Genomic DNA, 25867 nt, shown 5'->3' on the forward strand with positions numbered 1-25867 from the left:
ATGCCGTTGTAAGTCCCCCACGCTGACTACTCGTCGTGTACACACACACGCCCCCTTCACCCGCTTGAATGGCCTCGATCACTACGCCGCATGACCCCATCTTTCTCGTCCCAACTCTCCTGCCACCCCGCGATCGACCCGCCGTACTAATTTTCCCGCTCCCACTCACAGGAGTCGTCGACAAACCCAACAACAACACAGCTCTTCCAGCTCCCTCGACGACGACGAATCGACGTCACAGCAGAGCGAGGATTACAGCGAGTCGCTAGCCGACGACGACGACGACGAGGAGGAGGAGGACGACGACAGCAGCCATTGGCCTCACGAAATCGACCCTGACGACTCTGCGTCTGGATATCACCTCGCCGCCCACGGCCATTCACGGCCCTATAGCCCCGGTGCGTTCCGCAGCGGAGGTAACCAGCGCGACCACAGGATCCCTGCCGTGCGGCAGCATCAATTTCCGCATCACGCACCTTCTATACCCCCAATGGGTGACCCGTCCGACGACTACCACCCGTACGGGCGAGGTTACGGGCATCCCCCGCAGACTCAGGGTGCCTTTTACGGCGCCAGGGGCGGCCATCAATCGACCAGTTACGCTCAGAGCCACGCTGGCTACATGCCACCAGCCCACTACAATGGACAGATGGTTCCCTACCAAGATTACCGCAACCCCTTCTCGCCGACGCCCATGGGCAACAATGGCTCCAACTTCTTCGGGAATGAGCACCGCGGGGGGCACAGCGGCTACGACATGATGCCGTATCACCAAAATAATAGTCACAATTACTACGGCGGCGGTGGTGGACCGGGAGGCTTTGGCATGCCGCCGCCGCACCTGCAACCGTACATGTACAACGCCCCGCCGCCGCCACCAACCGAGGCTCCGGCGCCGCCGAAACCCCCGACGCCTGCGCCCCCTCCGCCCGAGAAGCCAAACCCGGAGATGGAGGCTCTGAAGGCCCAGCTCGCCAAGTTTGAGGAGCAGGAAAAGAAGAAGGCCGAGGCGGAGAGGCTGGCAGAGCTCAAGGCGAACATGCAGAGGGAAGCAGAGGACGCCCTCAGGAGACGCATGGAGGACATGCAACGAGCGCAGGAGGAGGCGAAGAAGGCCATCGAGATAGCGCAGGCCGAAGCCGATCGGGCAGCACGGGAGCGCCTGGCGGCCGAGAAGAAAGCGGAGGAGGAGAGAAAGAAGCAGCAGGAAGAAGCTATGCGGCGGATCGAGCAGGAGGCCCGCGATAAGCTCGCGGCCGAGCTCAAGGCTGCTGAGGAGCGGAAGATGCGCGAAGCGGAAGCTGCGGCACTGGCGGAGGCCCAAGCCAAGGCTCGCATTGAAATTGCCGTCCGGGAAGAGCAGGAAAGAATACGCGCGCGGATCAGGGCGGAGGAAGAAGCCAAGGAGGCCGCCGCGAGGAAGGCTGCTGAAGAGGCTGAGCGACTTAAACGGATCGAGGAAGACGCCAAACGGGCCCTCGAGGCGGCCATCAAGGAGCAAGAGGAGAAGCTTGCGGCCGCGGTCCGCGCCGAGCGCGAAAAGATCGAAGCCGCCCAGAAGGCTGAAGCGGAAGCCAAGGCAGCTGCTGAGAAGAAGGCCGCCGAGGAAGCCGAGTGGCGGAAGCAGCTCGAGGCGGAAGCCAAGCTCAAGGCGGAGCTCGAGGCGCGCGAGAAGGTCGAAGCCGAACGCAAAGCAGCGGAGGAAGCCAAGGAAGCAGAGGCTCAGAAGAAGAAGGAGGAAGAAGCCCTCAAGAAGAAATTGCTTGAGGAAGCGAAGGCCAAGCTTGAGAAAACGACCAAGGACGCAGAGAAACCGCCGATCAAGTTCAAGGATGCCGTCGGGCGCAAGTTCAGCTTCCCTTTCCACATTTGCCAGACATGGCAGGTATGTAGCCGAGGCCCCGTCCCCCATGGTCGCAATTCCATCGTATCTGCGTTCATATCCACTAACCAACCAACTAACCTCCCTCGTTACAGGGCATGGAGGAGCTCATCAAGCAAGCGTTCTTGCACGTCGAGGTCATTGGCCCGCACGTCCAAGAAGGCCACTACGACCTGATTGGCCCCAATGGCGACATTATACTCCCGAGCGTCTGGGAAAAGGTGGTTGAGCCCGACTGGGCGATCACCATGCACATGTGGCCCATGGACAAGGCGCCCCTCATCAACCGGCCGATGCCCGCGAACATGCCCCACGGCACGATCCCCCGCCCGCCCAACATGCCCGGTCACCCACAGGCCGGTGTCCACCCCCAGCAACGACCCGCCAACATGGGTACGACCTACATCCCCGGTCGCCCGCAAACCGTTCGCCCCGGCGGTGGTCCTGGCGGCCCTGGCGGTATGGGTATCCCACCCCCTCCGCCGGGTGGAGTATGGTCCGGCCCGCTGCCGCCGGGCGGCCTTCCCCCGGGCGCGCGGGTTGTCCGGCCGGGGGGGATGGGACCGGAGATTGTCACGGTCGATCCGGGCAAAGTGCGCCGCAAGGACAAGGCCGCACCGTCCTCGATGCTTGGGTGGATGGCTGGGAGCAAGCCTAAGAGCGGCAGCAGCAGCAAGAAGTACGTTGGTGTCGTCCTGCCCCCGCACCCTGATGATCCCCAAAACCACCACCGCAAACACAACAACAACAAGCACAACGTGACCTTTATCACTCCCCCGCCCCCGCCCCAGCACCGCTCTTCTTCCTCTTCCAAGCCCCGGCCCCAGCACTCAACGTCTTACTTTCTATATCCCGCCCACATGTGGCTGCCCAAGTCTGTCTGATTCGTTCTGCATTTGCCTTTTTTTCTGTTTTTCTTTTCTTTTTCCCACAATTGCCCATAATGTTTTACATCATCGCTCAGTCATGCTCGTATCAGTCAAATATTCGCGACTCGCAGACTAACAGACCTGCTTCTATCTAGGAAGAAGCATTAAACCCGGGAACTCGTTGTACTTGCTGGAGCGACGAACCTGAGCACCGTCCGCTACCCATCCAGAAAGTCCTTACCTATGAACGAGCGAATGATATAGACGGCATCGGCAATTCCCAACGATAATCTCGGCCGTACCATAACAGCACTTCCCTTCTCACTCTGGCTCCGACCTTGCTAGATATTCTATCTTCCCCACATCTTGCGCGGCTTCCTTTGGCTTTTGATACCTTCTCGCTTTTTTCTATTTTCTCTTTTGCTTTTTGTTATTGGATTTGCGTAGTTGCTTTCTTGGCTTGATTTGTTTGAGTTGGACTTTTGGCTATTTGCGGCTGTTTTAGCCAAGGTCTGGGTGGGGTTTGAGGGAGGACTTGTGTAGGGAAGAGCAGATGAGGTTGATGGGCTGATGAACGATAAACGATGATCAATGAAGCGGGGTGGATGGTGGGGAATGAGTGTTGGTATATGACGATGTCGACGGAGCTGTTTGGGTGACTCAGGGGACTCAGGGAGGCGCATTCGAGGGTCTGGAGCCTGGGCGTCGAGCGGTGTTGTGGGAGGTGGCGTACGGTGATGCTGCAGCGAAATTTTGCTATGGGTTTCCCGGCGCAAAGAGAATCGGTGGCCATCCGGTAGAGCGGGAGATGTCTGGCTTTTTTTGATGATGGGGGTTGGTCCCTTTACTGAGTCTAGACGAGCGAGCCGTTGGTTGCTTGGTGGTGATGGTGGTGATTGTGGTTGCGTTACTCCCTGCTTCTTCCCTTCCCTCTGATTTACTTGAGTTTTGAAATTTGGTCGTTTAAAGTTGTTTGTTTCAGGCATTATGTTTGGTTGGATGTTTTTTGTTTACTCGCCCTTCTATTTTCTGTTCTATATGCCCCCCATCAAAATACTAGCAACAAGAAGAGAGAGAAAAAAAAAGACAAAAATCATATACACATTGTTTCATACACGTACGTGCCAACAACGCAGGTGGGCTTCCACGTTTTGCTTCTCCTCTCATCTTTGTGTGTACGGGGGTTTGATTGCCATATACACAACTTCATCCCATTCCAGCAATCATCACCAATCACCGACCTTCTTGCTAAATCTGCTACATACCACCCGCTACCACTCATGCTATCTCTCGTCCGTCATCTCCCGTACAGCTGCCGCGCCCGGCCCTCAAACGCCTGCACCATTTCCTCGGCCTTTTCGTCTGCCAATCGGCCTACTGCAAACCCCAGCGCGGGGTTTGCGAACTGAAATGATACGCTCAGCGTCACCTCGGTCCAGTTTGTGTCTGGCACACTACCACCGCCGCCCCCGTGTTGTTGTCTTTGTCCTTGTCCTTGTCCATCTTGCTCCTGCGGCCGTCGCCGACCACCACCACCACCAACGATAGGTTCGACAGTCCACCGTGTCGCTAAACTCTCAAATAACGCTTCCATTTTGGTGTTTGCATTTGTTGTTGCGGGCGCGCCGCCATCAGCAACGGGATACCCAACAGACCGCAAGACATCAGCGGATATCCCTGTGGTTGCGTTCCCGCTGACGGCTTCGAGGATTCGCCCAGGGATGCAGTACACGCGGGAGGTATAGCTCAGCGTGAAGGGGCCCCAGCCTACTGTGAGGTCTGCGAGGGCTGGGAGGCGGGTTGTTGTTGTTGGTGGTGGTGTTGCTGTCGTCGTTGTGGCTGCGGGAGTGGTTGTGGCAGTGGTTGTGGTGGGCGGTTGCGAGGGTGGTGGCGGTACTGGGGAGTCAATCCATTGCGTGACGCGTGAGTGAGGGCAGTGTGGAATGAAGTGGGTGTAGGCGTCGATATCGGTGATGAGGGTGTAGATTTGGGAGGGCCGGTAGGGGAGCACGCGGCGGACGTGGATGGTTTTGGGTGGGGGTGGGTTTTGGCCGCTGCTGTTGGTGAGGCTGGAGAGGGCGGAGAGGAGGAAGGGGTGTCGGGGGGTTGTGGAGAGAGGGCGGTAGGAGGTTGGTCTCGTTGGGGGTGTTGTTGTTGTGAGAGGAGTGGGGTGTGATATTGGTAAGGTTGAGAGGGAAGAGTGTAGGTGTGGGCTCAGAGAGGGCCGGGTTGTGAACAGCTGGCGTGCTGGTGGTGGGAGTCGAGGTGCCATGTCGCAGGAGGTGAAGAAAGGACGTCGAGAGGGTTCAATGGTGACTCGAGTGTGAAGCTCGGCGCTGGATACTCGTATAGCACAGTATTGTATTGGTCGCGGGATCAGGTGTAGCCTTTTCGCTACGCCATTGGTGTTATTGGCCTTCCATGGCGGCTATCGAGGGGAATTGGTTCTGGTTCGTGTTGTTGAATTCTGACAAACGGATCGTCTCATACTGGGCGCACGCAGATAAGATCTTCCCGAGGCCTGGTGGGACCCCCCTGCACATGGAGAGTGTAAAGTTTTACTCCCTGCACCACAAAACCCCACTCGGTGTCCGCATGCCATTTCCCCCGCAACAATTTTTTTTTCTTCGCCTTCCCAAAAAAAACCTTCTTTTCCCGCTCCAAGTTTCAAATCGGAAACCTCCCTCTTCCGAAATGCTGCTGCGCCGAGCCTGGATCTCTTCCGCGGCCATTCAATGACCTGCAGCTTCTGCTAGCTGCTTCTCATAGGCCTGCCCCTACAATTTTTCTCTTCTTTGCCTCCCGTTTCCCTTTCTCTTGAGCAACAACACTCCGTTGTCCACGATGACGGTTGACAGCGCCGAAGCCGTGGCTGGTCCGGCTTCCCCGGCTGGCGTTGCTGGCGTTGATGCCCCCGAGAAGTTAGCCGCCGCGATCTCCTCGCTCGAAATAGCACCGGACGAGCAGCTGCCGTCTGCGGGTACACCCAGTGGCGTTCCCGACGTGGTCACTTCCGCTGCTGCTACTGCTGCCGCTACTCCGACCGCTGCTCTTAGCACTGGCGCTGAGGCGACCCCTCCCCACCGGTCGCACGATCCGCAGTACAACCAAAAGAGGAGCGACCCGTTCCAGTTTGGGTCGCGGTACCTGAACCAGGAGGACGACGTGTTCGAGTTCAATGCGTGGGACCACGTCGAGACGGACGACACGTACAAAGAGTACGCAGAGCAGCAGTATGCGATGCAGCGGCAGGCGCCCGTGTCGGATTTTGATAAGAGTGAGTGGTTTTCTTTGTTTCGGTTTTCAATGCCTCTTCCCGTTGGGTTGGCTGTGTGCCAACTCGCCGGCGCTTGTGATGATTTACATTTCATAAGCATAGTTCATCTGAATTTCTATGAAGACACCTATGTATTTTATAGTCTTTCGCTCCCATCTGATGCGCCTTCTTACCTTTCGGTCGATGTTCGCCTCCCTTTGGTCTCTAGGCAATCGGCTAACTGGTCAATAATAGCACGTTTCAACTCAGACCCAGCCAAGTGGTGGAATCTGTTTTACAAGAACAACACGGCCAACTTTTTTAAGGATCGAAAGTGGCTCCAGCAAGAGTTTCCGATCTTGGACAAGGTGATTCAAGAGGACGCCGGACCCGTCACGGTCCTAGAAATAGGCGCCGGGGCGGGCAACACGGCCTTCCCTGTTCTCGCCCAAAACAAGAACCCGAAACTCAGACTGCATGCCTGCGACTTCTCCAAGAAGGCGGTTGAGGTGATGCGCAGCCATGAGTCATATAACCCAGAGGTGATGCAAGCCGATGTATGGGACGTAGCGGGCGAGGAGCTCCCTCCCGGCCTGGAAGAGGGATCAGTGGACGTGGCGGTCATGGTGTTCATCTTCTCTGCACTTTCCCCATTGCAGTGGCAGAAGGCGGTAGAGAACGTATACCGCGTGCTCAAGCCTGGTGGCGAGGTCTGCTTCCGTGACTATGGGAGAGGGGACCTGGCCCAGGTGCGGTTTAAGAAGGGGCGGTACCTTGAAGAGAACTTTTATGTCCGCGGCGACGGCACGCGTGTCTACTTCTTTGAGAAGGACGAGCTGGCCGAAATATGGAGCGGCGAGCCCAGTGGGCTGGCCACCGAGGGCGAACAAATTGCTGAGGCTGCCCCAACATCGCAGCCAGCGGTCAGATTCGGCATAGAAGAGCTCGGTGTTGATCGTAGACTGTTGGTGAACCGTGCCAAGAAGCTCAAGATGTATCGGTGCTGGATCCAGGGCCGCTTTAGAAAAAAGTAAATGACAATTGTCACAAAGAATGAAAAAAAAATGAAAAAAAATCAAATGACAAGGAAAGAGCAGAAAGAACTTGTGTCACGGTACTGTGCCTTTGTGTTTCTACCCGTCCATCATGTGTTCAAACCCCTTTGACAGTACAAAGTAGGCCGAGTGTTCACTCTTGTTGAGCGATGGCCCCACCAGGCCCGAGCTCCCCCGGCTTTCAAGCTGCCCAGCTCACCGCCTACCCAGTTAGCGCCAAAGCGGCAGAATCCACAGCATGCGACTCTGACCCGTGCCGGAGATTCTGGGCCTTGAATGCAGACTTTCCCTGCACAACGTTTCGCGGTCATTGTCGACTGCGGCGCACTCCGCCAATCCGACCCTCCCCTCAACCTTTGTTTTTCTATTTTGTCCTCTCAAATAAATGACTGCGATAACCCGGTTGAAACAAGAGATTCTGCAGTCGATGTTGCTTCGAGTCTGTATTTGCGCGGTCCCCTAGAGCAGCGCCTTGTCGTGCTCTTTACGGTTACGCGCCACGACTTCCACGATTTTCAACATTGGGCTTGTTCTTCAAACCTCGAATCGGGAAACTGGAATCCGGAACCTGGAATAAGGTCCTTTACCGCCCGACCCGATCGACCGAAGACCGCAGACCAAAGGCCGACTAGACTTTCGACTCTTAGGTCCTACACAGTACACCGACCGATCCGCTCCCTCTGGTAAATCCTCACCCACCTCATCCTGGTCTCGATCCGTATTCGCGATCCGCCGACGTGTCGAGAGACCTCCCACTCCACCACGCGACGCCGACTCCCGCTTCGCAAGGCTTCGATTCTCTCACTTCCCGTCCCTCCTCTCCTAATCCTCGATAATTGATATCTACATCCCGCCGCAATTTCCAACCACCCCCCCCCTTCGGGTTTTCATCGCCAATGCGTTACCCTACACACCATGGCGGCGCCAGCTAACAACCCCTTCGGGGCACCCCCAACCCAGGTTCACAATCCCTTTGGAGCACCTCCCTCTGCTGGCCCGTCTGCTCCCCCGTTCAACCCAATCTTTAGCGCTCCAGCTCCGACGGTGAATCCCTTTGCCGCTGCGACTTCTGCGCAGGTGAATCCTTTTGGGGCCCCAGCGCCGCCTGGTACCGCCAACAACGCGCCATCTGCGGCAGTCCCGTTCGGAGCGCCGACCGGGCCCAAGGCCACTTTTGGCAACGTAGCTGGGAATCGCCAACAGTCACCAGGCGTGCAGAACAAGCCGTTCCCGGCAGGACCCGCGAATAATAACAGACTTGCGGCTCCCTTGGTACGGCAGGCAAACAAGCGAAGTCCGTCACCACTAGCCACGCAACCACCACATACGGCGGCGGCGGCGGCTTTTCAGTCCAGCGATTCGAACGCGATGGGTCACCGGAATAAGTTTGCGGGCAACAAGCAGCCTGCGGCTGCGGTGACAAATGGCGGTTTTACAGGACGGGGAGGTTTTGCTGGACGAGGGGGTTTTGCGGGACGAGGAGGCCCGGCTATTAACGGCGGTCTTGGAGGACGAGGGGGACATGCCCCAGGGCCGCAGCATGCTGCGCCGACGGCGCCAACGACGGCTGCTTCTAACCCCTTTGCGAAGCAGCCATTTTCCCAAGGCCCAACGAGCAACACGACACGACCGCAGCGGGGTGGCAAGGGCAGGCAAGCTGGACGCCAGGAGCGTTACCAGCCGACTCCGAGTCAACCCGGCGGCCACAAGACCTCGGATCGGGGCCCGAGCGAGCGGACCAAGCAGCTGTCGAACTTTGCCTTCAACTATGCGAACAGGCTATACGACCACCTCAACAAGGAAAACCTCCATCCACCCAAGTGGCATGCCGATCCAGGGGATCCCAGCAAGCGTGCGGCTATCGACAACCTGAAGGAACAATACAAAAAGTACCGCACCCGCGTGTATGCGACGCTGAGGAAAGCTGATCTGATCGATGACCCGGACAAGAGGCGGAAGCTCGAGGATGCCCTTCCGTTCAAGGGGATATGCGAGTCCATGTGCCCGGAGTTCGAGCAGGTATCTCGAATCGCCGAGTACGATGTCAAGTCGGAGGAGAAGGAGATGCGTCCGGATGGGGTGACCATGTGGCCAGACACGGCCCGGATGGTCAAGAAGTTCGGCCGCTCCGCTGCGGGCCAGGATGCGCCGCTACCGATGGATGTCCGATCTATTGATGCTCTGCGAAGAACGACCGACTACTTGTTCAACGACATGCTCCAGTCCGAGAGCAACCTCCCGGCGATGCATAACTTCTTATGGGACCGGACACGAGCGGTGCGCAAGGATTTCACCTTTCACTCCCAGAAGTCATCGGAGGAAATGAAAGATGTGGTCTACTGCTTTGAGACGATCGCTCGGTTTCACGCCACAGCGCTGCACCTGCTGTCACGGAAGGGGTTTGCCAACGAGGACTTTGACCAGAAGCAGGAGATTGAGCAGCTAGGCAGGACCATCCTGTCGCTCATTGAAGCATACGACGTGTGCCGCGACAAGGGTTTCCACTGCGACAACGAGCCAGAGTTCAGGGCCTACTACCTGCTCCTGAATGCGCACGATCCATCCATAGCAAGGAGGATCCCAACATGGGGCAAGGAGTACTGGTTCGATTCGGAAGAGATGCAGACAGCACTGTCCCTGATTCAGGCCATGGACGACGTGCGAGAGCCCAAAGGTCCCATCAAGCCACGGGTTGCGACGACGTTGTCCGACACGTCTTTTACCAACTACTTCTCCATCGTCGAGGACGTGCGGGTGTCGTACACCATGGCCTGCATCGCCGAAGTCCACTTCACCAGCGTGCGCCAGGGCATCCTCAAGAACCTGGTGCGTGGCTATGCCCGGCACCGCGATGCGCCCCGGACCATCACGGCCGCAGACCTCAACGCGATGCTGCGCTTCGACACCCCCGAGGAGGCCGTCGAGTTTGCCGAGTTGCACAACTTTGAGTTTTCCACCTGGGTGCCCGAGGGGAAGAACCCAGTGTCGGAGCCGTACCTGCTTATCAACAATAAGAAGAAGCCGGTGCCGTCTCCGCGGGTGCGGCAGTCGTTTTCAGGGAGCGTGGTCGAGCGGAAGCGCACGACGCAGTCGCTGCCTTATGTGATTTATAACACCATCTTTGAGGAGGAGTCGGGCAGAGGGGCCTCGACAGCAGCTGGAGCAGCAGCGACGGCAACCGCTAAGGAGGGCGATGATCAGTTGTTTGTTCCGCGTGCTCAGGCGTCTGAGAATCTGTCAATGGCCAGTGAAGCATTAACGACGCCGACCATGACCCCGCCTGCGTTTGGGACCGCAGCCGCTTCTCCCTTTGGCACTGCAACCCCGTCGTCCTTTGGCGCAGCAGCTTCGAATTCACCCTTCAGCGCCGGTGTCCCGTCAACAGCTACAGCCACGGCAGCGTCAACACCTGCGTTCCCGGGCTTTGCGCCGAAAGCACCGGCAACGCCGTCCAATAATCCCTTTGGAGCTCCGCCTGCGTCGCAGACGTTGCCAGGACAAACCCCATTTCCGACATTTAACCAACCCGCCGCTTCGACGACCACGTCACAACCTGCTCCGGCTGCACCGTTCTTTTCTCAGCCCGGCCAGACAGCAGCAGCGGCAGCAACACCAGCTGCAGCTAGCCCCTTCGCGGCAACCAACCCAGCAGGAATGCCAGCTGCTTCAACGCCCTCCTTCTTTGGGCAAACCGCCGGTACCCAGACACCCGCAGCCCAACCGCCTGCCCCCCTATTCCCGAGCAGTACGGTTTTCAAGCCATCCGCAGCATCAACACCAGGCCAGACTACCGCGCCTGTGTCCGTCGCCGAGCCTGCACCCACGACGACTCCTGCCTTCCCAACGTCCACCCTCGGCTCGGCTACGCCTAGCGGCGGGGCGCCTCTCTTTCCAACGACGACGACACCTGCACTGTTGGCAACGCAGCAACCAACCTCGACCACGCCCGCGATTCCGGCCGTCCAAGTCTTCCCGCCCTCTTCCGCGGCCTCGACCACCCCATCTTCCATCATTCTTAACTCACAGTCACAGCCTCCTACATCGACTCCTTCGTTCCCGGCGCTTGGGTTGAATAAGCCGTTCCAGCCGGCCTCGACACCGGCTGTTCTCACTCCTCCTGCACCACCACCGCCGCCGCCGCCGCCGCCCAAGAAAGACCTACTGGGTGATTTCACCAAGTGGTATGTGACCGGCGACGACGGTTTGTTTGAGCAGTTTACCGAAGAAATCCTGCGGCACATGCTGTGGGATGTCTGGGAGGACTTTGGGCGCGAAGAGGCGGAACGGAAACGACGGGAGGAAGACGAAGAATCGTGGCGGCAAGCCCGGGAATACCAGACCTACCGGCTGCGCATCAAGTACCTCTACCGCTGGCGCAACATCGCCCGGTCGCTCGCCACAAGGCGCATCCTCCGCGAGGGCAAAGAGAAGCTGCGCCTTCATCGCGAGCAAGAAAAGATCGCCTACAAGCGTTTGCAGGAACGACAGGAGAAAGCCGACCGCGAGGCACGCCGCGCTGCGAAGAGACGGCTCTGGGAAGATACCAACCGTCTTAGTCAACTCGCTTCGTCCGGGTCTGCTGCTTCTGCTTCGGCGGCCGCTATCAACGCCCGTCGACGCGGCAGTGTCGCCTTCAGCGCTGACGACCACAGCCACGCCGAGGAACAGCTCATCGCTAGCGGGATCCTCACGCATCTCCGCGACGACCCGCGGTCTATCGCCCGCCGTGTGGTGCAGGGCTCTAGGGCCGTTAACAACCACAACAACAGTACCATCGACGACATGGCCAGCGCGACGCGCTCCTACCGATACCCGGAATCGGAACTGGAACTGGAGCCCGCGCCGTCAGATACGAGCAGTGTGGTAGGCGGTGGCGGTGGCGAGAAGCGCGAAGGGTGGAAGACGCGCTCGCTGAGGGAGAAATTTGGGCTGGAGCCGCGGAGGAGTCTGTCGGCGAGCGGGTCGGTGGCGAATGGGAGTAGGAATGGGGATGGGATCATGCCGCCTGGCAGCCTGAACCGGAACCACCGTGGCTCCTTCTCGTCTTCTACGGCTGCGGCCGGGTCATCACGGTTCCGACAGTCGCTTCCACCCGGAAGCGGGACGATGACGCGGACGACCAACTTTTCGCGGAAGAGGTCGGCCGAAGAAGAATCGGATGAGGAACCTGGCGCGAAACGGCTAGCCGGTGCTACTGGTGGTCATGGTGGTGGTCCCTCTGGGTTTTCCAAATCAACACACTGGGACCTGCGCGCCCGCGGGTTTGTGCCCATGCCCGATGGGAACTGGGTCCCCGAGGCCATGGCCAAGTCGTACCGGGCTGGGAAACAGGGGTTTGGGGGGCTCGGCACCAGCAGAAGCAGAAGCAGTAACCGGCAGTTCTCTACTACATCCTCTTCTTCGCCTGATCAGCATATCTACACCGACCAGAATGACAACAACGACACCGCTGTTGTCCTCCCTGACGATGACGATCAAGACCAAGACATCGAAATGGCCAGCGTCGCCAGCGGAACTGGCCGCGGAACCAGCCGTGCCGGCTCGCCCACGCCCTCGGCATACTTACAGATGCGACTGCGGCTGGCCAGACTGCGACAGGATCACCACCAGGCGCAGCCGGGCTCGTCCTCGCGCGAACACAGCCGGAGTCGATACGGCGGTGTTGGCTCGCGGCATAGTGTCGATCCACATTTACCTTTGCCGTCGCAGTCCTCGACAGCTACCGCTGCTGCTGCTGCTGCTGCTGCTGCTGCTGCTGCTCCGGGGAGTATGCCGCCCCCGCCGTTGGTACGGAAGCGAGGTGTGCCTCCTGTAGCCACGGCTGCGGTAGCGGTGACGGGCCCTGCGGTGGGCGCGGTAGCGGCGGTGGGGAAACGGAAGAGAAGTACGGGGTCGTTCGTTGATCACCATTCCCACTACCGCTTGGGAGATCGTGCTGGTGCTGGTGCCGGTGGTGATACTGCGTTAGATGGTCTGGATGTTATTATTCCCGGCAGTGGCGTCGGTGCAAATGACACCGCGATCCAACGCGGGAGAAGTGTGAGCGTGGCGAGCAGAAGGAGTATTGGGAGTATTGGGAGTAGCATGGGCAGCGGGGTTACGCCTGGTCGGGCGGAAACGGCGGCGATGGTGGAGAATACGAAGAGGATGTTGAGGGAGTTGAGGGAGACTATGGATCGGGCGGATCAGGCGGAGCGGGAGGGGAATTCTATGGTTGGGTGATTGATTGTTTAAGGGATGGGGTGTAATGATGGATGGAACAGCTGGGGTTGGGCTGGCAGACTGGGTTTTCGGATGGGGGAAGGGCTGGTTGGGAAAATAGATTAAAGTAAATCGGGGGTGTTAAGAACTAGCGAGGAGGGTAATAGGTGGAATTGAATCGATATACCCCGTGGTCACAACTTGCCGGTCGACCTGCCAGTCAAGTAATCAGTCAATCAGTTCGTCGATCAGTCAGGCAAACGGACAGCTCGTTTCCAGACGGACAAGTATGGAAGAAGAAAATAGAGGCGATACCCCTTGTGTGAGACGTTTTTAAGTGATGTGCCTAGCAAACCAAGAGATTCATCGAATGCCGATAATGAACTGTACTCTGTTGGGAGAGACGAGTTGGAGAACCGAAAGCACGGAGAGCAGGACAAGGGAAAGGCAAAAACATGGAAAGTCAAAACGATAGCTAGGTAACCCAACGAGTCGGTTAAGACCGTGCTATGTACATATGTACTAGCATGTGTGTAACATGCCATTGGCATGGCTCTGAACCTGACTTCTCGAATATTACCCCAAGAAGAAACGCATGACTTGATGCTGAAGTAGAAGTATATAAACTGACATTCTACTCTTACATTATGGACGTTAGAGAAACATTAACTGCTTAAATAGTGTTATTTGTTCATCGAATCCATTGAATCGTGGTTTTCTCTCTCATCCCAAAATGCCCCACATCAATCGCTATGATCTCATCCAGACTGCCGGCTTTCCGAAGCCCGCTCATCCCTCACATTTCATCTCCAACTCGACATCCCAGCCTAAGCTGCCCCTTCATAATGGCGCGTACACTGTAAAAACAGTAATGATCCAAGATATCCATTCCATCATACCCCGATCTTTCACTCACCTCGCACGCCCTTCAACACAGCTCCAGTCCACCATCTCTCAACTCGTTACACGCCGAACAAACTCCGAGCCTTTGCGTCTCTCGCGCGACCACGGCCCTCAACCCACTTACCCTCAACTCCGCCCCCAAAAGGAGATCAAATCAAGACAACATGCCCTCCATCAACGACACCAAACACGAAGAGGCAGTGAACGCCTCCTGGGAAGCCACGCGGGGCGCGGTGTCGGGCGCGGTCAAATGGGGTGTTGCGTCGGCGCTACTGGGTGGGATTGGATATGTGGTCTCGCCCATGTATCGGGGGTTGACGATTCAGTTTAAGGTGTATGTTCTCCCTTCTTGACACTTTTTTAGTTTCTAGGTCGTTTCGCCTCGCCTCTGTCTATTCTTTTCATACCTCGCTACTTCACACTGGTCGCAATTCTTTTCATACGACATGGCGGTTGTGAGACGGCGGGTCGTTGTGACATGGAAGATTAGATACTGATCGCCTTGTAGATACCTGCAAATGTCCGGGATGGTACTCGGGAGTATGATTGACGCAGACGCTCGACTGCGAGCATATGAAGCAAGAGTGCGGGTGCAGAGGCGGGCCGCAAAGGAACAGGCCATGTGGGATCAGTTCAATAAGGAGTACGGGGATGATGACGAGAATGAGGGCCGAGGGGGTGGGAAGGGACAATGAGGATAATATTTGGTCTCCGGGGATTAGAGGAAAGAAGGGGGGAGCGTTGTCTCATAATACGGATCAATGTACATATCACCGTTTTTCAGTCCTCGTTCCTGTGTTGGGTATCTTTTTATTTCATTCCTTCAACTCTCCCTCATATCATTTCTTTGGTAGCTCAAACTTCTTAGGGTCCATGTTGAGCTTGCACAAGCGAGCCACACACCCGCTCAACTGGAGCAACGTCTGCACTCCCTCCAGAATCTTCATATGCGTGAAGCCAATCTCCTTAATAAACTCGAGCTTGGCATGCTCGCTCAGCGTAGGAATGGTCTTGGTGACCTTGAACATGGTGCTGATAATGTCGTGGCTGGAGTAGCCGAGGTCCCACAGCTCGCGCAGCGTGTCAAGTGCGGCATCCACGTTGCCCTCGTAGCACGCCTTGAGCATGGCCTGCACCTTGATTGGGTGCGGCGAATCGACCACCTTGAACACGTTGTCCCCCGAGACAAACCCAAACCCGGCCGATGTCGACTGCAGATTGTTGATGGCCTGACGCATATCGCCCTCGGCGCTGAATACCAGTGCCGCTAACCCGTCGTCGCTGTATTCGACCTTCTCCGCCTCGATGATCTGCAGCAGCCGCTTGACGACCTGGGCGTCCGTGAGCTTTGCGTATCGTAGGATGGCACACCGGGACTGGAGCGGCTCAATAATTTTGTTGGACTGGTTGCATGCAAAGGCGAAACGGGTCGTGTTGGAGTAGATTTCCATCGTGCGTCGGAGTGCCTGTTGTGCGCCGGATGTCATGCTGTCGGCCTCGTCGAGGATCACAACTTTGTGCCGCCCCTGGGGGAGTGTGACTTTCTTTTGCGCGAATCCCTTGATTCGTTGACGGACCACCTCGATACCTGCGAGGCCCAAATGTCAGCCACATATGTATCCCTAAGGACCGTGCGAAATGGATTCGTTGGGGGGGATCTCACCTCTCTCATCACTGGCATTCAGCTCCAGTACTGCCTCCTTGTACGAATCGCCCAGTAGTTGCCTCGCCAGACACAGGACACTTGTTGTTTTGCCGATACCAGGCATGCCCGAGATAATGACGTGTGGCATGTTGCCGTCGCGCGCGATGATTTTCAACCGTTCGACTGTCTCGGTGTTGCCGACAATGTCGTCGAGAAAAACGGGTCTGTATTTTTCTACCCTAGAAACAACACATTTAGTACTTAATTTTCACCCGTAAAGACGCTGGGTTTCGGTCCTACCATGGTAACTCATAGGCGGGACTGCCGTTGGAGTTTGCGGTGAGCGCAGCGGTCGACGATTCGCCGGGTTCTTCTGCTCGTGGCGCTGGCATTGTGTTATATTCACCTATGTACCGATCTGGGGATTGTACGGGAAGATTAAACACGAGGAGAATCGATTGATGTTGGTGATCCGGGTTCTTGGAGGTTGGAATTTTGGGAATCTCGACGCGTTCAGGCACGCGTCTCCATTTAAAGTGAAGTGGGGTGCGAGATTAACCCTAACCCTTATTCTCGAAGAACTTCCTCTTTGACAACACCCAAGGTATTACAAAGTATGTACACCCATGGAACAAGAAAGTAGTACAACAGGTAGATTTTGGCACATTGGAAATATGAGTCTAGAATTCGTTATACATAATGTTACTCATCATCGTGCCCATATGTCCAACAAACGTTTCATGTCCGGTAGTCACCGTTAATGGTGCTAGTAGAATGTGTTAGTCAGAGTTCTTGCTTGGGGAGATTGTCCTTCACTCACATGTACTCGTGGCTGTAGTCACAAGTCCAGTATGTGGCTTGTTTATCGCCCTGGCCTAGCCGAACCAGAATCTCTAGATCCTCAAGCTCCAGGATCTCCGCAGCCCTCGCCTACGTCAATCAGCAACAATACCAACATACTCCCTTCTCCTCACGCTTTACTACTGTCCAGGCAACTTACCTCATCCACCTTCTCCGGCTCGCCGTTAACCAACAGCTTCAACTCCGCCGTGCCATCGGTCGGTATAAACGACACATTCGTTCTCTCAGGCGCAATCTCCGGCACCTCATTAACCGGCTGCCCGGGCTCCGAGATGAGCGAGTACCCCGTAGCGCACAGGATCCGGCCCCAGTTGGCGTCCTTCCCATACAGCGCCGTCTTGACCAGCGGCGAGCGCGCAATGGTACTCGCAATCCGCCGCGCGGCCTCCTCGCTCGCCGACTCCGTCACCCGGATCGTCACAAACTTGGTCGCCCCTTCGCCGTCACGCACCACCAGCTGGGCGAGCTCCGCCGCAAAGTCCGTGAGCAGGTCTCGAAACGCGAGATAATTGGCGTTGGTCTCCTCGGCCGCGGTGATCTCCTTGCCGCCTGCCGCGCCGTTGGCCAGTAGCGCGACGGTGTCGTTGGTGGAGGTGTCGCCGTCGATGGTGATGCTGTTGAAGGAGCGGTCGACGGCGTGCTTGAGGGCGGCGGGTAGGGCGGCGGAGGAAATGGGGGCGTCGGTGGCGATGACGCCGAGGAGCGTGGCCATGTTGGGGTGGATCATGCCCGCGCCCTTTGTTGTGCCGGCGATTTTGTACTCGATGCCCGGTGATGAGGGGAGGGTGAAGGTGCGCGATACCAGCTTGGGGAAGGTGTCGGTGGTGCAGATGGCTTTGGCCAGGGTCAGCCAGTGGTCGTGGGACCCGCCGAGTGCCGTGTGCGCGGCGGGGATCCCGTTGAGGATCTTTTCGATGGGTAGGCGCTGGCCGATGACGCCGGTGCTCATGACGATGGTGCTGTCGCTTTGGCCGATGCTCTTGTCGGCCGCCTGGGCCATCTTGGCCGCATCTTCCAACCCGCCTTTCCCGGTGACCGCGTTGGCACATCCCGAGTTGATGATGACGCCCTGGATGCCCTGGTTGTTTCGGTCCTGGAGCAGCTTCCGGCTGAAGGTAACAGGGGCTGCCTGGAACTTGTTCTTGGTGAAGACCGCGGCGGCAGCGCAGGGGGTGTCTGAGGTGAGCAAGGCTAGGTCTGGCTTCGTGGTGTTGCCCGGCTTGACGCCTACTATGGTGCCGGATGCCCGGAAGCCGAGCGGGTAGCTGCCCTTGGTTGGCACATACTTCTTTTTCGCGGCCGGGATGGAGCCGTTAGCAGGTGCCGAGTAGGCCCGGGACGGAGTCCAAGTGACCTTGCGGCCTAATTGGGCCCGCGACTGCCTCAATTGGGCGAGGAGGAATCCATTGAAACCAGCCATGGTCGCCCCCAGGCTTTGTTCTCAAATATGTCGAGTGTGGAATGTGTTGTTTTGGCTTGAGTCACGGGTATGAGGAACTAAAAATGTAGTTGGGAGTCGCACCCGATTTTCCCAATTGGGATGAATAAAATGGAACTTGAGCGGTACCGGAGCGAATTGGGCAGAACTTGGGGCTCGGTTGACGGCAGGTTTGAGAACAGACTTAAAAAAAACACGTGAAGGGCCATGCAAAGACATTTATATCCTCCGGCAAATTTTGAGTCATAATCCCTTGAATCCATGAATGCTTGGGACATCCACAACAGAGCTACGAACAAAGTCCAGTAAGGTACGAAGTACAGGACCTAAATAAGGGTTGTCCAAAGGGTTTTCGTGGCCATTTACTGATGAATCTCTCCTACCGCAACGGGGATGTGGGGGAGCAGACAGGGGCAATAAACTTTTCGATTTGATTCTAATTATTCCATCATGATTTTTGCACTTATTGAAAGAGGAAAGTCAACCGTGAAATTCTCGGGTTGTCTTGAGGCTCTGTGTCATACATGCAATGTTTCTCAGGAATAACAGAGTCTGACCCGCCTGAGGTGCTTTTTTAGTGCTTGGGCTCCCATGTCTTGGCTCACCGGAACTTCAGCGCCGAACCGCCGGGTGGCTCGGGCCCGTTTGGTGCTCCACCGTGCCTGCCTCCATAAAATCATCGTTTCCGTTTGCTGCAAATTTCTTCCTGTTTTCAATTCCGCAGCTCCAAAAGAACACGAATCACCAACGGTGTCTCGTGGGAGCCGCGTCTGACTTGCTTGGCCTGGTTGTTGCCTAGGTTATTGCATTTCCCAAACCCCATCTTCGTGCCATGACTTGTTAACTTTCGCGTTCTGATCGTGGGAGCTTCTCGCGAAACATCGAGGCACCAAAATCCGAACCGAAAATTCTTGCGCACAACCCCTCGTATCTTGCCACTTTTCTTTTTTCTTCTCTCTCCCTCTCACCACAACCCACTCGCACACAGACACAACGACCATGCCGTCGGAGGTCATGGACGCCTACTGGGCGGCGCCAGCAATGGCCCGCAATTTGGCGACCTTGATCGTCGTCACGTCAATCGCAGCGCACTTCGGTTTCGTGTCGTATGGGTGGCTGTACTTTGGTGAGGATCGGCTCTTGCGCTTCCCACCTGAGATATGGCGGTTCGCAACGAACTTCTTCCTCAGTGGTCCAAAGCTCGGCATCATCTTGGACCCCTACTTCAGTATGGGCAGTCCACTTCTACAATTCTCTGACGACTAGTGTTGTCTGACTTGGAGAACAGCATACCAGTATTTGAAGCAGCTAGAGACGGCGAACCCCAAGTTCTCCCGAAAGGAAGACTTGGTCTGGTATTTGATGACCGTTGGGGGCATGATCATTGTAGGTTCATCTCACTTTTCTGTGTTTCTCTTTTCTCTTTTTCAACACTCACACACACACACCCCTCGTATATCTGCCCGCATGGTGCTCTTTCACCCAACCATTGCGGTTCCTGGAAACGAGGAAGATCACCCCCGTATTTCGGTCGGCCCATCATTCGCATAATAAAAGGGTCGGTCGGGGTACGGGATGGTGGGATGTCTAATGGATGACTCGCGCGACGCTCTCCGTTCGCTCGGGTGGTTTTTTTGCTCCCTACATTTCAACAACCTGGTTCCTCTTGTGATTCTGCTGGGGGCGAAAATAGATTCTCGGCCTTTTGTCCTTCTCCCATCGAATCTCCGCCGGCGTTCCGCAGAAGACACTGTAAAAGCCGCCCGTAAACAAGGGAAGCTAACAACAGTAACACAGTTCCTCAACCGCGCATTCCTCGGCGGGGGATTCTTCCTTGGCGGCCTCATCATGGCCTTGGCGTACACCGCAACGCAGGATCAGCGTGGCATCCAGTCCGGCTTCATCGTGTTCACCGTGCCGGCGCAGAGCATCCCGCTGTGCATGCTAGCATTGTCACTACTCCTAGACCCGTCCGCGATTCCCCTCCAGCTCACGGGCCTGTTGTCGGCGCACCTGCACGACTTCCTCTCGCGCCTCTGGCCCGAGTTTGGCGGCGGCTGGAACATCATGACGCCACCGCGGTTTGTTTCGTGGTTGGTCAAGACACCTCGGATGGTACAGCGGGAGTACGGCACGGCCGCCCACCAGCCGCGCGGCGCCCACGGGGTGAGTGGCGGATCGGCGGCGGGAGACAGTTCGGGGGCGTCGACCGGGTCGGTGTTGCCCGACTCGTGGAAGACAAGGGGGTCTGGGCAGCGTCTGGGGGGGAACTAGACAATTTACACTACTTATGTGTGCGGACCAACAGTACGAATTTTAGAATGTATACCAAGATATTGCTGTGTATTCGCACACTGTTTCGCGTTGCTACTGCTGTCCGAGTACGTTATTTCTACACAGGTAGTACCCACTAGCCTACACCCTCTGTGGTCTGTTTATGTGTCCCCATATCTCGGACCTGGAATCATTCATCCTTCAACGTCAACTCCTCGGCCTACCATGCATGTAGCCCCCCTCCTCGGACCCCAAAGCAGAAGCCAGCTTACAGCCGTTGAAGCCCATCCGGGTAATTGATATAACATGACAAGCCCGGGAGTACATACGAATAGTAGGAGCCCAAGTGGTCACCGAGGTATATATTCCCCTAACCCCCACGAAAAACCAAAGACAAAATATAAACCATAAACAGGAAACGCCGGTATCTCGTGTAGCCTTGGTATAATAAACCCACGCGAATCCAAATCCCAAGAAACCCAAAAGGAGTGTTGTGTTTGTCTGTTGGTGTGTACAGTACATCTCATACAAGCGGCAGCGAGAAGAGAGAGAGTGAGAAACAGGACCAAGAGAAGTAGTATCCTCTCCAAAAATGGGACAAACAAAATGGGAATAAAGTTTAAAAAATAAAAATCACCAAAGATCACTCTCCCGTCCAATCTCAATCTCCGCATAATGCCTATTCCCCGCATACCCTCCTCCTCCCCCTCCTCCACCACCACTATTCCGATTCGACCGTTTCCGCCTATGCTTCTTCTCCTTCCCTTTCCCATTGTCATCCCCCTTCCCTCCACCACTCCCATCTCCTCCACTCCCACCACCACTGGCAAATCCCCACGCCCGACTGCGGAACGACCGTTTTTGTTGGTGCTGGCCTTCGGCCGTGGAGTCATCCGCGCCTGCGTCGCCGTGGGAGGAATCGTGGCTGATACCGCCGGAGCCCTCTTCGCGGGACCAGCCGGATGGAGTGGTATTTGTCGTTGGGAGGGTACCGGGGACGAGATGGGGGAAGGCGAGGGGTCCGGAGATGGTGGTGCCGAGTTTGCCGTGGAGGGGTTTTTCGGATTTGCTGCGGGTTGGGCCGATGGGGCCGGTACTAGTAGTAGTGGAGGATGGGTCGGCGAGATTAAGGGGTGGAGGGGGGTAAGCGCGGGGTTTGCGGTTAGGTTGGGACGGTGGGCCGGCGGCGATGGGTTCTTGTTGTTGGAGGAGGTGTTGTGGGTATGGGTATGGGAAGGAGGGGAGTTGGGGCCCGCTGGTGGCCCGGGTTTGGTGGTCGGGATGGAGGGGGTGTTGACTAGCGTCAGTGGAGGAAGCGGAATGGGGTTGTGGTGGGAGTGGTGGTGGTGTGGACGCGGCAGATATGGGAGGGAATTGGGCTGGATGTTGGATTGGGAGACCGGAGGAGGACGACTCGGACTCGCTGCGGTAGTGTTGTTGTTGTTGCTGTTGATGGAGCTGTAGCTGCTGCCGGACATGGGGGGGAGGGGTCCCGGCCTGTGCCGCAGCAAGGTAAGCCTGGATGATGGTGTCGTCCGGCTGGGTCTTGGGATAGAGATCCCCTGATGGGAATGGTGGTGTTGGGAAAGGTGGTGGTGATGTCGTCCTGGCGGAGCGGTTACTTGGTGTGGATGAACCCCGGACTAGAACCCGCGGGATGTAGGCGGGGTGAGTCGGCATCGCGCTGGCCGTGTCAGAGGTGCTCATGGGCGACAGGACCTTTTCGGGTGAGTAGGCGTATGAGGACGCGTGGTCGCCGGCCCCTTCTGGTTGTGGACCGTCCATCTTGTAGTCCATGGTGTACGTGACCGCAGGCACCATGTCACCGCGACGCTCGCCATCGAAGCTATCGCAATCCGAGTCATCCTCCCGGTCGTATCGTCGTTGTCGTCGCCAGTAGATGATGAAGAGACCCGCCGCGCCTAGGAAGAGTGCGCCCGCGCCGCATGCGATGCCGGCAATAGCTCCGGTTGTGAGAGTACTTGCACCCTCGCTGCTGTCGCTGTGACTCGCATCCCCGCCCCGTGGAAGGACGAGTAACCTGACGGACGCCATTTTCTTTTCTTTTCTTGTCGTTTCGTTTCTTGGTGACCCCCAAGTGGGAGCACGCACGGGACTTCCCAGTCACTGTCGCAAACCGTTGGCCGTCAACCGTTGACGGTTGTCCGAGAGAGTGTGAACCGGATCTTTCTTTTTGCTACCCGAGCGCAGTCTCACTCGGATATGGTTGTTGCCGTTGTTGTCGTCGTCGTCGCTGTCGTCGACTTAGACCTTGGCAAACACCACAGTTGGGTGCCGAGAAAATCCGAAATAGCAACCATGGAAAATTAAAAAAGACAAAAATAAAAAGGATGGGGCCGGGCACACTGAGTCAAATAAGACAAGACAGAACTAGCGGACAGACAGACAGAAGAGCAAGATGGGTAAAGCAACTCGGCCAGGCAAGGCTTAGCTGCCGATGTGTGTATGCAGTTGGTTCTGTCTGGTTGCCACCGGGTGCGGACCCCGTTGCACTGTATGCTCCGCGAGCACTCAGCACGCAACCCACAGTCATGGACTCCAGATGGGGGAAAAGACCGGCGAAGTCGTCAAGAGGGGTCATAAATCCCGGGCGCGTGGAAGAAACAACGGGAAAGAAAAGAAAAAAGACAGACGAAGGATGGATACGGATAGTGTAGAGTGAAGTAAGATGAGAACCTCCCATGTCAGTTAGACGCCAACCAGGACAAAAAGAGGCATCCACGCATCCATCGTGCTGCAGAAGCCCGTTCTGTTCATGCACCTCAATCTCCCCCGAATTACAACTTTACCACGCTCTCATACTCCCATGTCCACCCTAGGCTCGCATTCCTCGATTTCCCGGGCGCCTCTTTTCCCCTTCTCTTTCCCACTGGGAATGAAATGGATCCCAGCTGCGGCTGTCGTGCCTTGCACAGAGAATGGAAAAGCTGCCGTCGCACTGGGCTCACTGCAGCCCCAGCCTTGGCCACGGCCGAGGGTCGTCGGGGAGGGGCCTGCCAGGCCCTGCCTGCCTTTTGCGGTTGTTTTGCGCAAGGGAGCATCGCGGGGGGGGGGCGGAAGCTTCTGGCCAATCATGCTGAAGCGACAAACGCGACCGTGGGGCTTTAAGCTTTGGGTTTTCACCTACATAGTAGTGTAGGCCGTAGGCCTTCCTCCTCCCCAGCTCCAGTCCCCCCAAAGCACCGCGGAGCTTCCTTCCTCGCGGATGGGGGCAGAAAAATCGAGGATTGAATTCGCTGGGCTTGCTGGGGGAAGGTGCCTTCGGTGGGTGGTGGGTAAGACGGAGTCGACAAAATGACAAAAGTGAGTCCCCACCAGCCAATGGCAGCGCGCCGCTGTTTCGTTTCTCTCAGCGCGTAAACGCCTGCTGCGCGAGCAAGGCCCCCCAGCGGAAGGTGCCGGGAGGCGGGGGCCAGGAAACCTCACCACAGCGACGCCTGACTGGCCGAACAAGCGAGGCCTTGGCCGATCGGCAAGCCGATCCACCTTGGAGCTGTTCCCTCAGAGTGTTCAGACCAATCGGGGGGCTTGGCTTTTGTTGCTCGGACCAAGCATGGGCAAACAAGCTTCCACACCTTCCCCCGTCGGGCTGTCACCGTTGTGCTACCTTTTTGGCTTGTGGTCTTGTGTTGCCCAATAACTGCCGCGTCGTTGGGGTCCTCTGGAAACACAGCCGAGATGTGATAGGGAGAAGTGCAGCGGCCGCGCCCCTCCTTCGCGTCGCCTGGCTCATCTGGACTTCTCTCTGTCTCTCTCTTCCGCTTCCGCCTCCGCCGCTGTCTTGCTTTGGATCGTCATCAGCTTGTGAGGTTTTCATAGCAAGCTGAGCAGCATGAGTTGGCTTCATCATCACAAGCTTTTTATCGGTAGCCAGCTGAGCTGAGTCTGATCATGAAAACGAGGGCCTGAGTTAAGACTCGTAAGTTGCCATGCACAAGCCACATGAATCCCCTGGAATCGATCTGTTTTTCCCATCAACGAATCCATCAACCACAACGGTCATCTCCCACCCCGCAGTAGCGGCCGTCTCGAAGCAGTGCTCCTCGCACTAGAAACAACGGCCCGCCCGATAAGCAACCACCGATCGCCTAGCAATGCAACCACTCGTCGCCTTTTCCTTGTTGTCGATGCGCTGCTCGGTGTGGTGTGGGTTATTCGAACTGCCCAATGTGGCGTTGCACCCTCCTCCTCATCTCTGACCGGCGAGGAAAAGGGTTTGTGGGTGTGGATCGCTGGGCAAGGAGGCAAGGAAACAGACAAATCATTCCCACTCGCTGCAAAACTGTGCAGGAGGGAGGGTGTCGCCCGGCGCTAAGAACCGTTCTGTCGGGATCGCCCTTCCCGTGTCTCCCACCAATCATGGGATGGAGTTCTGAAAGAGAGAGAGGGAAGAAGGCCAAAAGCCTGTTCGGAGCGAGCAAGCAAGCCAAGCACACTGTGTCGGCCGCTTCTGGATCAAGCTTCTGCCGAGGGGTCGGTTCGTCTCAACAAGGGCGCTGGGCGCTGTGCCGTTGCTTGAATTCGGGATTGCGAATCCGATGAAAGAGAAGGCTCCCCGTCCTTTACACGACTACCTCGTGTCGCCTTGGGCGATATCTTGCCCCTTTGGGACCGGCTCGGGAAAGTTGGCCCGTTGTCGACCGTTCTCGGCAAGTCTGTCTTCGTCATCTCGGTTTCTTTCTCCCTCTCCCTTACACGACTGTGTGCTGTGTAATGTAGACGAAGCCAAGTGGCCTTGTTCGGCCGTATCTCCTCTACTGTGTACTTCTGCACTCCCGATGCACAAGGGAGGTGGGGCAAATGCAGAGCGTACATACACAGCAGGACACTGTGTCCTGCACTGCTGTATCCAGCCGGTGGGCTTCGGCTCAGTGGGCAAGTTTCGTACCACAGAGCGGTTGAACACACCAACTTGTCGTCAGGGATGTTGGCAAGGAGACTGGCGAGATAGACAGGAGAGGGAAGATGGGCGAGACGCCTTGCTTTCCCCAGCAGTCCGGTCACTCGATATCGAGCCGTCGTTTCGCCCGACGCCAACAACGATCTGCATCTAGTGTACATTTACTCTCTCACACTACCTCTTACACAGTTGCTATTGTGTACGGTGTGGTGTGCAAGTGTATGTGTGCCCGCAGCAGCTGTGTGGTTGGGCTGAGGCAGTGCCCTGTTACAGTGTCCAGTTGCCTTGCCTTGGTGCATGTGTGCGTGCGTGTGTATGTATGTATGTGCTTGCATGCTATCTTCGCACACCAGCCTGGTACTACCCACCACACCACCACCCATCGTGCTTGCTCGGGTGACTCGATGACTTGCAGCACAGCGCGCAGCGCCCACTGCTTGTTAGCTGCAGCCTGTTATTTTCGACCGACTGCATATGTTTCATGTTAGATCGCCACAACCACACCGCTGGGTTGGGCCTAACCTTGCGAGCGGGGGAGCTGTGAGGTGTGAAAAGGGGGGCA

At 56.8% G+C, this 25867-nt stretch overlaps 8 protein-coding genes across 8 annotated transcripts; 5 read left to right on the forward strand and 3 right to left on the reverse strand.

Moving 5' to 3' along the window:
• Positions 1-2766, forward strand: C8A04DRAFT_24866 (uncharacterized protein; the record flags this gene model as incomplete). Its single annotated transcript, XM_062779331.1, has 3 exons — positions 1-8; positions 172-1885; positions 1978-2766. The coding sequence occupies 3 exons, from the start codon at positions 1-3 to the stop codon at positions 2764-2766; spliced, it is 2511 nt and encodes an 836-aa protein (XP_062640445.1).
• A 1282-nt stretch (positions 2767-4048) lies between these two features.
• C8A04DRAFT_24867 (dehydrase and lipid transport-domain-containing protein) lies at positions 4049-5023 on the reverse strand (the record flags this gene model as incomplete). Its single annotated transcript, XM_062779332.1, has 1 exon — positions 4049-5023. The coding sequence occupies one exon, from the start codon at positions 5021-5023 to the stop codon at positions 4049-4051; it is 975 nt and encodes a 324-aa protein (XP_062640446.1).
• Positions 5024-5595: 572 nt separating this feature from the next.
• Positions 5596-7041, forward strand: C8A04DRAFT_34300 (S-adenosyl-L-methionine-dependent methyltransferase; the record flags this gene model as incomplete). Its single annotated transcript, XM_062782784.1, has 3 exons — positions 5596-5757; positions 5821-6028; positions 6263-7041. 3 exons carry the CDS (start codon positions 5596-5598, stop codon positions 7039-7041), a joined length of 1149 nt encoding a protein of 382 aa, XP_062640447.1.
• A 936-nt stretch (positions 7042-7977) lies between these two features.
• On the forward strand, positions 7978-13284 carry C8A04DRAFT_9266 (SAC3/GANP/Nin1/mts3/eIF-3 p25 family-domain-containing protein; the record flags this gene model as incomplete). The annotated part of the gene is made up of 4 exons (XM_062785420.1): positions 7978-8491; positions 8525-12374; positions 12426-12764; positions 12948-13284. The coding sequence occupies 4 exons, from the start codon at positions 7978-7980 to the stop codon at positions 13282-13284; spliced, it is 5040 nt and encodes a 1679-aa protein (XP_062640448.1).
• Positions 13285-14330: 1046 nt separating this feature from the next.
• On the forward strand, positions 14331-14861 carry C8A04DRAFT_24870 (uncharacterized protein; the record flags this gene model as incomplete). Its single annotated transcript, XM_062779333.1, has 2 exons — positions 14331-14500; positions 14675-14861. 2 exons carry the CDS (start codon positions 14331-14333, stop codon positions 14859-14861), a joined length of 357 nt encoding a protein of 118 aa, XP_062640449.1.
• Positions 14862-15005: 144 nt separating this feature from the next.
• On the reverse strand, positions 15006-18092 carry C8A04DRAFT_34302 (DNA replication factor C-like protein; the record flags this gene model as incomplete). The annotated part of the gene is made up of 4 exons (XM_062782785.1): positions 15006-15754; positions 15830-16050; positions 16632-16741; positions 16812-18092. 4 exons carry the CDS (start codon positions 18090-18092, stop codon positions 15006-15008), a joined length of 2361 nt encoding a protein of 786 aa, XP_062640450.1.
• Positions 18093-19109: 1017 nt separating this feature from the next.
• Positions 19110-20384, forward strand: C8A04DRAFT_34304 (Der1-like family-domain-containing protein; the record flags this gene model as incomplete). Its single annotated transcript, XM_062782786.1, has 3 exons — positions 19110-19338; positions 19399-19496; positions 19908-20384. 3 exons carry the CDS (start codon positions 19110-19112, stop codon positions 20382-20384), a joined length of 804 nt encoding a protein of 267 aa, XP_062640451.1.
• Positions 20385-21017: 633 nt separating this feature from the next.
• Positions 21018-22439, reverse strand: C8A04DRAFT_24874 (uncharacterized protein; the record flags this gene model as incomplete). Its single annotated transcript, XM_062779334.1, has 1 exon — positions 21018-22439. The coding sequence occupies one exon, from the start codon at positions 22437-22439 to the stop codon at positions 21018-21020; it is 1422 nt and encodes a 473-aa protein (XP_062640452.1).
• Between the last annotated feature and the right edge of the window lie 3428 nt (positions 22440-25867).

Source organism: Dichotomopilus funicola (assembly GCF_033296635.1).
Source record: "Dichotomopilus funicola strain CBS 141.50 unplaced genomic scaffold C8A04scaffold_4, whole genome shotgun sequence".
Taxonomy (NCBI): Eukaryota; Fungi; Ascomycota; class Sordariomycetes; order Sordariales; family Chaetomiaceae; genus Dichotomopilus; species Dichotomopilus funicola.